Here is a 12,179-nt window from a genome sequence, read left to right on the forward strand (position 1 = left end):
GATAATACAGCAAGATATTCCCAATCCCAAGTCTGGCTGGTCCAGCTGCCCTCCTGCAGCTCAGTCCATCCTCCCTATCCAGATGCTGCCACTCCTGCCTGGCTGCCACTAAGTCCCGTTGGCTGTCAGTGGGTCACATGGGTGGGAGGTACCAGCACGGCACCCCCCTGAGCAAGGCACCCTGGGCAATGGCTCAACCCGCCCACCCCTATGGCAGGTCCTGATTGTGAATCTGGGTCTTACATCCCCTCCTAGGCCAGCTTCTGCCACATGATTCTCAGGTGGGAATCTGTCTCCTTACTACCCAGGCTGAGTTACCAGAATTTGTCACCTGCACCGCCAGAATGTTGAACTTATGGGGCTGAGGCAGGTAAGGCAGGAATGGGATTTGGGAATATATCCCCTCCCATTTTTTCCTTCCCTGGATGCTGCACATATAGTCTGTTCAAAATAGAGTGCCAGACCTGGCAATGGGTCAAGCAGCTGGATCATCATCAATAGTTATGCCCCTTTCCCACCAGGCATTTCTTCAGGCCTAACAAGGTGTGACACTTTTCCCTCTAGGAGTGTCTCTCACCCAGCTGTGGGTTCAAATGATCCCATAGATGCCAGTGGGGCTTGTGGCGCATCTGGTCTTTAAACACTTAACCTACATTACGATGGCAAAGCCTTTGGAGTCTTGCCTTCGAAAAGGAGTATTTTTTTCTTTATGGATTCTAATTTCCAATTTATTCTGACAGAACCACGTCTATAGGCTGTGCTGTTTCTTAGGTCGTTTTCAAGAAGTTCCCTTCTCAGATGGACTATAATTGGTGAGTCTTGAATTGCAGCATGTTCAAAGGTTCTGCGTGGGTAACCAGGAATCTGGAGACTGTCAGTGTCTCCTGAGATTTCAGGCCTGGCTGGTAAGACAGGTACCCTTAAATGAAAAAGGACAGAAGGGCCTCCCTTGCTCTCTCGCATTCCCCCTTAGTAATAAACTTGATTCATTTGTCTGTCAGCTGATGACGTACAGCAGCTCAAAGATCAGTGCAATATACACCTGAGGCATGTAAAGTTAGCCAACAGCAAACGGCTTTCTCTTCTGGAGCACCTGAACCCTGCGTCACCACTCTGACTCATGCTTTTTGATTCTTCCTGGTGGCTGGTTGTGTTAATTGGCCACCATTTCATTTGTCTTTTCAAGGAAATGAAGACACCTGCAGGTTTGAGATCTTTTCCTGAGATTTTTTTTTTTTTAAGGAGAGGATTGAATGAGTATTGTACTCTAATCTGTAAGGAGAGTCCAATGCACTGGGGAGGCAATGGTTCTGGTGTACACATTTATAGAGGACTGATGCACCAAGCAGTCATTAGATGTCCAGAAGTTTTATAAGCTGGACTAGGCTGTTATCACTTCCAAATTTTTCCCAGTTCTGACTTGGGCCTGGAAAATTCAGTAGTAATCAGGTGCTTCATGCATATTACTAACCCCAGTCAAGGCAACCCCACAGAATGATGCAACTTGTGGGCATCATCATCGTAAGGTATCTACCATTGAATACCTAACTTACAGGTATATCAATCACAGAAACAATGGCATTGTCTGTCTCATTTCCAGGAAGCGAGTGCATGAGCCTTCCACAATGGGTGTTCTTACAGGACCTTGGCATCTGACAGTGTTTGAACTGGTAGAAAGATCTGTTGCCCCAAATACCTGCAGTTGCTACTGGACTGTATTCTCGTTTTTTTCTGTTGTCTCTAATGTGGCATGTCAGAAGCAGTGTGCCGTGCAGCTCTCTACCAAGCCTAATCCAGTTAAAGTCATCTCTTTCCAGAATATCAACATACTTCACTGAATTCTTTCTGCATACACGTGATCGGTCACTCATTTCAACACAGATGTTCTCTAGTGCTTTCACTGTTGGAGAGATAGGCCAAAGCTCTATGTAGCCTTCCAGAGTAGAAAGACATCTCCTTACCATGTATGACCATATTCTGGTAACTTTGTATTCTTAGTCTGCTGCTAACCATAACATATTTATGAGAGCCTAACATGTCTGCTTTTCTGGGCAACATTTTCAAGTTTTTTTGTATTGGAGAACGGTCCATGATCCACCTGGAGCTGATTTGACTTGGCTATAACAATGAACCTCTTGCAGTAGCTGGAAGTAGGGAGTGTGATCCTTTACAGTTTTACAAGACTGATCAGGCAAGCCTCAAGCCAGCATGACGCTGCACAAATGTATGGATAAGGAGGATCTTCATTAAGCCTTTGTTTAATTACAACACAGCTAACTCTGGTTTGGCTGCTCCTGCGCAGGGATGGTGGATTTTTAATTAGATTTCAGTTCATTGCCATGCTGGAGAAAGAGCATTACCTTTATTGCACTGGTCCTGGAGATTACTGCCTTCACTCTACAGAATGAGGCGGTTACTTCATTGGCATTGCCCCAGAATGTACTTGCCACCAACTAGTGGCAGTCTAGTTGTTATAGTAAGCACCTTGCAGCAAAGCAATTGTCTTATATCTGCAATGCACCATTCACACCCATTGCCCAAGTTTGTAAAGCACTTAGCACATTGTGCTTCTGGAAATAAATATTGATAATATAAATAATAAATATTTCTTAGAGCACCTCAGATATAAAAGACAGTTCAAGCAGGAAGTGTAGGGGCTGGTCTGAGTTTGATTATTGCACTTGGTTGTGCGTTGTAATTGTTTGCATTGTAACTGCAGAGTTGCCACAGTGTCTCTCTCCAATCTTGGAGCATAGGAAAGAAATTGGCAGCCACTGCATCAGCCAGCTGGCGCAGAGATGTCAGGCTGGTATGAGGATCAGAATGTCACTAGACTTAAGGGCCAAGATTGAGTGTATCCTTTGGCTATTTGCAGAATACTTCGATGTCAGTTGCCTGCAATCTTGTAAGTCACTGAGTGACATCAGAGCCTGCCAGATTCTCGTTGTATATCTGGTAAGAAGACAGCCCTGTAATGGGGGTTAAACATTCCCTTTTCGTTTGTAATGTAACTTCAACCTTCTGAAACACCACCTTGGAGTGGTCTAAGATGCTCTTGAGAAAGGGATAGCATGGTGCCACTATACCAGTTGGTATGGACTGTGCCAGTAAGGGAAATCAACAGGGAGGTGTCTCGGACCTATCTGGGCTTGGGCTTGGGCAAGTGTGATCAGGCATGAAGGTTCATTTACAGCAATCCAGGATGGTGAAGGGAGGGAAGAATTCCCTGCCTGATACAGGTTTGTCAGACATCCAGTATCTAGTTATTTGGCACAGGGAAGGAAGTAGGGATGACAAGAGGAAACATTAATTGAAATTTACTAATTTGGCAGAAACCTATTGTGGCTGACTGAGTTGATTGGCTTCTTATTTTACCCCTAACCCAATGACAGGCAGGGAAGAGAGTGGATCATTGATGCAGTGGGAGATCAGAAGTGGGGATGTACTTTAATATATATACCTGGTTTGGGCCTCATTCTTCCATTACTCAAAGGGTCCGTTGGAGGATTTCAGTCTGTGGGACTGAATCCCACGTGAATGAACACATGGTGATGCTTCACCATATGGAAGCCACAATTTAACCCCCAAAAAGGGTGGCACTAGAAATGTCTGACTATTGGGTAACAACTGAAGGTTTGACAGATACTATACCTCATTAATGAAAGCGGAAGCCTAAAGCTCCACCACAGTGCACCTGCCTAGAATTTTTATTCCTAATCACAGAAATAAGTATAGTTGCTGTGGCAACAAATAACTGTACATCTTCCCCCCCCCTTTGTGATATTAAATACAGTGATACCCTTACACTCTGGGACCAAGAAAGTCTCAAACAAATTAAAAATGATGCTCTTCCATTACAACAGATACGCTCTGACCTCTCTCTGATAGGAATTATGTGATCTCTGACACATATCTGAATAAAAGCTTTGGTTTTTCCCATCCCCCCCCGCCTCAATGATTCTTGGAGGTTCTCCAGAAAACAGAACAATGGGCCAAACTCTGCTCTCCTCTACAAAGCAGCAATTCACCCTGAAGTCAACAGGAGCTGCAGTCATGTGAACAAGGCAGGATTGGTCTAATGTTATTACTGTAAGATCTATCACACTTTCCGATGACCTCCTGTTAACAACTGCACTCAAACCAAAGAGCTAAAAGCAACAAAAACAAAGATATACTATAAATACTCTCTCTCTTGGCATCTAGAAATGATGTAAAGACACAATTGGAAAAGCACCCTGAACTGCCTGTCAATAACATATTATTAAATATTTTTGTCTACTACCACCATGACCATGACATTTTCCATGTTCATTTCACAAATGTGATCTAGAGTTCACTTACTGTTAGATGCTGGAACAGCCATGCCCTCATGATATTTGTGGCTACTTTGGGAAAGATGCCACGCTTTTTATGTCGCTTTTTGTCCTTATCTGGATCATCATCATCACCTGTGCTGGGGGAAGCTACACTGTTGTCCAAGCCGTCACCTGTAAATATAGTGAATCAAATTTTGACTTATGCTATCTTTAGATACTTCAGTCAAAGCCTGACTTTGGGGTATATGAATATTTAAATGGGATATAAAATTCTTTCATGCTGTAATTCCTGGGGAGGGGAGAGAAAAACTCTCTCAGCCAAATTCTGGTTTATTCTGAACAACTATAAGAATGAGATAGCCATTTCTCACATTTGATTCAGCACAGCAACAAAAAAAGTGACAAGCACCCTGCCTGCCAAGGTGGAGGAGGGGGAGTCTCTTCATTACCTGTTCATCACAGAAATCTCTCTGTGTTTACAGATCAGGCAAATGGTGTTTGACTCAAATTGTGGCTTGCAATGTATTGATGATGTTATGTCACCTTAACATACAGCAGCCCAGATGCCATGTTCCACTCTGAGATACAAAGTTCAAATTCAGAGTCAGCTTGCTGGCAAATCTCTTGCACCATTTGGTCCTCTACCCAAGTTCAAAGGGACAACAGTAAGATTGAGGCTCTATCTATATTAAGACTGGAATTTTCAAAGCAGCTAGTTGCCCGACTCACATTCACTTTCACCAGGACTTGGGCACCTAATCTTTTGAGATGTTGTTAAAAATCCCAGCCCAAATAAATTCATGCTGGGTTAACAACATTTATACCAATGCAGTATGTAAGCCCTGCCTTGCGCTGGTGCACCACCTCTACACTGATCCAGCGCAAATTTCCTTAACACAGAGAGGGCCTTAAACTCGCCAAATTAGCAGCTCATCTACGGGAGTATACAACTGGATAGCAGTGGCTTTTGTCTGTGGTGAAATAGTGGCCTAGTGTGCAGAGAAAAACAAAGGTTTAGAGTGCATGGTCAATCAGTGCACCATTTTTGTTTAAAGCCCCCAAAATAGTTCACAAACAAATCCATACAGTGATTTATTCTGTTCAAACTCCCCCCCCCCCCCACATGTGGATTGAATAGTGTACCATGGCTTCCAAGGATAGTACTTTTATGGTTAGTGCGGAGTTGTGATGCAATTAGGCAAGTATTCTTTACACCCTGAGGCAAGAATGACCAAGAAAATCAACCAAACTGAGCTGAACCAAGAGTTTAACTCTGTTCTGTTAGGAATAAAAAAAAAAAGATGGGCTTTGGACTGTCAAAATTGTGATACATTATGTAGAGTTTAACTAAAAAAGTGACTAAGTTTTATATTTTTAGTATTTTACATATTTTACTACTGACTGTAGTGAATTTGTAGCTGTCCTTATGACTGATTGTGTGTATTTAATGCAAGACTAGACTTGAATATTCATATTTATAAAACAAGGTCCTCATGAAGAGTCCAGATATCTTTGGCTGATAAAGTCTTTGAAAGCTCAGTAGGTTAAAAACGAAAAAGAAAAAGAAAAAGAAAGGCTTTTATACAGAGAAGCAATTCACCATATAAAATAATAATGCATAAAAGAAACATGAGCAAAGGAAACAACTCAACAGCATTTAAAATTTCCATGGGCTAATCCACTTTCTGTCTGTAAAACAAGAGCAAGGAAAAGAAAAATATTACATGTTCATTGATTAAAAATGAAAAGCTTCTAACCTAATGACACTGTCTTTCACCACCTCCCTATGATTGTTTTACTGCTATTTTTAAAATATACTTTCTATCCATTTCTAACCCCCTTCAGATTAATTTAGTAGGCAATGCCTAGTGCCTGACTAGAAGAGAATTCATTGATAATTTATGGAAATATGTACTATAATCCAACGGAGATGACTTTTTTCCAGCTTTGTGCATCAATAGATAATCAAGGCCTTAAAGCAGCCTGAGCTTCCCATTACCTCAGGCAAAAGAATTCCTGAAAGCATGCCTTCAGGGCACCTGAATTATATACTCCATTAGGAGAGGAAAAGCTTTCTGCATTCCATGTATAACACTCCCCAGAACCTTTCCTGTTTATTTCTGCTGTATGAAAGCAGAAGCATTAGGAACAGAATTTTTTAAGTGAAGACTTATGTAGATACAATGGAGAAACCTTTCAAGCGAGAGCCAGATCACCTCCTTCAATCCCTGGCAGTGACCTATCCCAAATAAAAGGTTTCTGTTACATCATTAGCTCAAGCCAAAAACAGCCTTGGCTTAATGCACAGTTTGTTCTTCCTACTGTTTTTAGGCAAATACAGCTACTTTACTCCCATCTGGGAGGGAAATTACACTGCTGGGTTGTAATCTAAGACAAGATTTTCATTGGAAGCAAATGCTTTCAATCCAGTATAAATACTGGTGCATGTTCAGAAAAGCCTAAAACAATAAACCCTAGTCCTGTCCGACACAAGTTAGGGAAGGTGAAAGGGGGAAAGTGGATAATAAAGCAACAAACTATTCTAAAAGCAAATACTTTCATACATTTTAAATAAATTGTTTAACCTCTTCCACTTTTTGAAATTGAAAATTGATCCTGTGAAGACTAAACCTCAGAGGAAAGTCTAAATGGTCAATTGTGTTTTTTAACATTTCCATTCACTCTGCAATTTGATACAGCCACCTCTATGAGGTCTCCAGAGAATTTCTTTCCTTTTTTTTTTTTTTTTTTTTAAATCACATCACTAACCAAACTTGAAGAACCACTGACCAACCACATGGTAGCAGCTACGAACCACGTTTGTAAAATGTCAGCAGTGACTTCATTCCTGAAGTTGACTTCTCCTACCGCCAAATGAAGGCAAACTGAAAAGGTGGAAATAATCATAAAAATGATGCTAGTCCATAAACAAGCTTACAGCCTCATTAGTATAGCAGTAGGCTCCACTGGGTGATTTATGCTCGTTTTGCTGATGCCATGAGGAAATGCCATAGGGCAACTTTAGCCAACTGCTAATGGTTTCTGACAGCTTCTTAGCAACTAGTGCAAGCAACGTTGTGGCGTTTGCTAGTGACAGAAACTGAAAATGTCATATTATCTGCCCATGTGTCACGAAGCCCGTGTGGCAATTAACTAGTAGGCCAGTGACTGAGGGGCCAGAAGCTCTTAAAAATGGCCTTTGGCTATTCAGGGGTAGAGTATGCACACTGCTTGCATTCGTGTTGCACATATGCAACATTTTAATGCAGAAATCTGGTTCACACTACCTCTGCCTCAGTCACTGATGAGTTCGGTCCACTCAAATCCTTTGTCTGCAGAGAAACTCCCAGTTGCTTTCTCTTTAGGCACTCCATGACATTATCAGAGGAATTTAAAGTAATCTGTCTTGATATGATTGTTTGAAATGGCAGTTTAATTGGCAATACCTGATTCTCTATTTTTGAGCATTGAATCCAAAAGGTGCTAGCTGTTTTTCTGCTCTCTCACAAATTAGTCTAAAAGGATTTAAGATCACTGAAGCAGACTTATTGCCTGTCAAATTGCTAGGAGCAAAGGAACTCTGCACAGCAACTAGACACTATTTAAAAAACACCGAGCCTATAACAAGCATAAGGAGAGTCTTGGCTCCACATTTCAGTTTCCAAGCTATCAAAACCATGCACTATATGTCAAACTGTCAAACCTTTCAGCATGGCCATTTGCCCTTTCAAATAATATTTAAGAATTGTTTTTACAAAATTTTATAGGCCGTGGTCTAGTGAAAGAGGCCAACCAACAAAGAAAGGAATTTGTACTACAATTCGTCCATGGACAATTTCTTGTGAGACCTGGGCCTATCCCCATGGAGTAAGGCAGGTGACCTGTGGCAGCTCCCAGGCTGTCAGAGAGCTCAGATTTCAAACACACTCGACTCAACCATCCCAGAGTTCCCTATTTAAGCACACCCAGGCATTTAGGCTGTGCTATCTTGTTCCTTTCAAGAAAGGATAAAGCAGCATTTATTGTATTCAGACCATTCAATGGGTCAGACTGGCCATGTCAGCAGGGGTTCCTCTCATTCAGGTCAACCTCCCCCCACGCCCCCAGAGACATTCTCCTCCTACAACTTCCCTTTTTTCCCCTTCCTCCACACCCCAAAATTTGTAGACAGAAGCAGCAAAAAGGCAACAAAGTTCTTAACAATCCCATAGCATGCAATTACTCCTGATGTTTATGGATGGTCATTTGTTGGCAAAATAGGTACTTTATAGGTGTGCTTGCATTCATTCATAATAATGATGCGTTGCAGTCATAAAAATCATATGACAAGTTTAAACAATTTTTCCAAGTTTAACAATGAGCCAAAAAAAGATCCTACTGCAATATTAAAAGATAGGAAGTATAACTTTTCATTAAATATATTAGGCCTAGGACAAATTTTCAAACATAGAACCCCGAAATTAAGCTCCTAAATCCATATTTAGGCTCTAAAATAAAAATGACCCGAATCTGCAAACGTACTGAATAGCCCTTGCTCCCATTCATTTCACTAGGAGCTGCAGATGCTCAGCACCTTGGAAAAATCAGGACAACTTCTCTTTAGGGGTCTAAGATCCCGATCCCACAAACATTTGCACATGAATGACTTTATACATCAGAGTAGTCCTGTTGAGTTCAGTGGAACTATTCCCAGGCGTAAAGTTAAGCACATGAATGAGTCTTTGCACTACGGGTCCAATTCAGAGATTAGGAGCTTAATTTCAAGTACCTATGTTGAGAAATTTTGGCCATAATTTATACTTCATTCAAAATTCATGTACATACACATAGCGGGCCAAATTCTGCTTGCATTACTCACATTAGTGGATTATTTGCATGAACAAGGCCAGAAAAATATGGCTCATTCTATACAATTTTTTCTAAATACACGTGGCTAGAAAATTAACTCCTTTTCCAACGTATTTTTAGGCTATGGACACCTCATTAATTGTCTTAAAAGTTACCTATAGCTTCAAAGACAATCTAAGAAATACACTGCTCCCTGAAAATATTTTCACAATACACAATCTTATGCAATAAGTTGCTATTTCATTCTAAGTAACAGTTGTATGATCAAATTTCTTTTAAAAATATTAATTTTTTCCATTACAAGAACACTTCTTCTTAAAAGGCTACATTCCAATCCTTGCTCAAGAGCTGAAAATTTTGAACATTCTGAAGAGATGTTATTCCGGGGGATTATAGTGGTTAAATTAGATTAAAATTGTTAGGGGAAAAAATAGCTTTGCTACAAGTCTGAAAAATTAGACAGCACTGGAACTTACACAATGAAACTGCAGGATGGAGTCTACGTTCCAGGGTCCAGCTTTTACAATCCACTTTTAGATAAGAATCTAAATCCACCATGTTAAGGAGTTCACTGAAGAAATGTACCCAAAAGCCCTGGAAAATACTCTTGGCAACTTTTAAGTGCACCCTGAATTGCAAGACACCATTAACATGGGACTACGCCAATGTCCTTTAAAATAAGGAGGCTATATTGGATTTTGTATCAGAGTGACATTGTTCTCAGTTCTAGCGAAACAAACACACAGCTTCTTTTCATTCGTAGTCTTGTAGATAATGTTGTCTTTTTAAACTCAATACAAAGTAAAAATTTAAAAAAGAGCATTCAGGTATGTGTTCCCCTTTACTTCTGACTATTTTTATTATGAGACACTTCAAATTCTCTAAGCAGAATATTTAACTTTTAACCATTTATTCGCAGCTGTGTTGCATCCCAAACAAGAGCATAAGCCTTTTGGTAACCATTCCTGATCTTAGGTGCACTGGAATCTTTTTCCACAGTCAAAACTGATGTCCATATAATCAAGACACGTTCACAGTAAAGGGCATTCTGGGAAGTTTAGTAGGCGTCAAAACGATGTTTTTGTATCTGATTGCACTGGAAAGACTTGCTTATTAATGAATAATTTAAGCTAGTATAATGTTCCAGAGAGATTTTAAATAGCATCAAAACAGCTTTCCTCAAACTTATGTAGGAAGGGTTAATTACAAGCACTTTTCACGATATTTGCACTATTCACTCAGATGCCCCTTACTGAAATATGTAAGATATGTATTGTATGTTAGCCATCAATTTGCTGCTTTCACACCTGCACTAAAAAGGGTCCAATCATGCTAAGTACTGAGATTTTCCTGTAAGATGGATAGCATCTTCAACTTGGCTTTCGATGAACTCAATGAGAGCCAGAGATTTTCAGCTCTGAGAAGGAGCAGGCCCAAAGATGCTGTAAGTCTAGAGTGGGACAGAAGGAATTACTCTATCAGACCCTGACTGTTACTGTACTTGGATTGACTGGAGATAGGGAATATAGAATATGTGGAACACCCATTCAAATATGAACCCGGAAAGTAGTGACCAAAAGTCATTTCTAAATGACAGTTTTTCAGATGCCTCTGAGAAATGGGCTGCTGGTCTAATTCTAGTGCACAGATGTTCCCCCTCTAACTGGCACTAAAATCTAAGGAGTGAATGGGTATGAAGACTGAAGCACCCACCCACTCCAGAAGAAGTTCTACACACACTGGCATGATCCTTGCACAGCCATCATCCATGCTGTACTTGTTCTGTGCGTAAACAGAAGGGTTCACGTGACAGGCCTGTCAATCTGGTGGCTTTCACAACAACCACATTTTTTAAAAAAAACAAGTAACATTACCCCATTGGGACAATATCTCAACTTGCCAATACCCAAACGTGGGACTAGAAGTGAGAACAGGGAAGACAAGAAAAACATTAGTGTAGAAAGCTTAAAGTGGCTGTGGGGTTTCTTTATTGTAAATAACATTTCCTGATGCTTAAATTTCACAAATAGTTATTTCTGATGCAAATGCATGATTCAATGCCTGCTGAAATAAATAGGAAGAATTACATGGAATACCTTGGGCTTTGGATCCATCCCCAAAAGACTTACAACAATGGATGTTTGGGGTCAGGGTGAATTTAGAGCACCCTTTGCAATGAGGGACAAATTAATTAAGGAACAGGCTTGTTAACATATTTAATGAAAAGAGATAATGAGGAACAAAAAAGGTTGAAAATGAGCAATAGCAATGCACAAACACAGAATGGTTGGGTCTGCAGGCATATCTTACAGAGGTGCCTTACATTTTTCATGCAAGGATTCAGATCATGACACAAACAGCAGGGGGTTGCCAGTCACAGATAGTATCCATATTTACAAGTTACTAAAGGAAACAGTTGCAAAAATAGCCTACACAAATATTCGTATATGGTGTAACCTGGCCAGGTATAAATTACACTCTGGCATTTGACAAATTTTCAAAGTTTTTTCTTCTTGAATCATTGTACTTTGTTCTTTAGAGACAGGAGCACCTTTTTCTAGTAACTTGATCCCCCTTTTTTACTTGAATTCCCCTCAGGCAAACCACTAGCAAATTAGCTGTCTACACAAAGAGTAAAAACAGCATTGATGAATAGGGAAGAAACACAGATTTTACTCATTTTCTTCCATTCAGCAGTTTTTATAGCTAAACACCAAGGAAAAAAAACCTGCAAAATGTAGTACAACTTCTTAATGGAATCCAGGAAAGTCCAGTATTATGGACAAATTGCAAGATATTTTTAGAGTTATGTATCTATACTCTGTGTTAAATATTAAAAAGAAAGCAGTTAATTTAATGGGAAGCCAACAACTTTCTCCTGCCAAAAAAACAGAAGCTTACTTTGGGCAGTTGTAAGAATAAATATTTCATAGAAAGAAAAATATGCTGTTTTAACCAGGAAAAGTCAAAAGCGCTTAGAAAAATATTTTAACTAAAATCTAGTATAAATGTCAT

At 40.2% G+C, this 12,179-nt stretch overlaps 1 protein-coding gene across 2 annotated transcripts in view; it reads right to left on the bottom strand.

The window, feature by feature from the left end:
- Positions 1 to 12,179, bottom strand: part of MEIS1 (Meis homeobox 1) — a 124,534-nt gene that overhangs the window by 53,085 nt on the left and 59,270 nt on the right. For both annotated transcript variants that reach the window (XM_073339466.1, XM_073339467.1), the window contains exon 8: positions 4,342 to 4,487. In XM_073339466.1, the coding sequence (XP_073195567.1) occupies positions 4,342 to 4,487 (146 nt within the window). The remainder of the gene's footprint in view (positions 1 to 4,341; positions 4,488 to 12,179) is intronic.

Source organism: Lepidochelys kempii, chromosome 3 (genome assembly GCF_965140265.1).
Source record: "Lepidochelys kempii isolate rLepKem1 chromosome 3, rLepKem1.hap2, whole genome shotgun sequence".
NCBI lineage: Eukaryota > Metazoa > Chordata > Testudines > Cheloniidae > Lepidochelys > Lepidochelys kempii.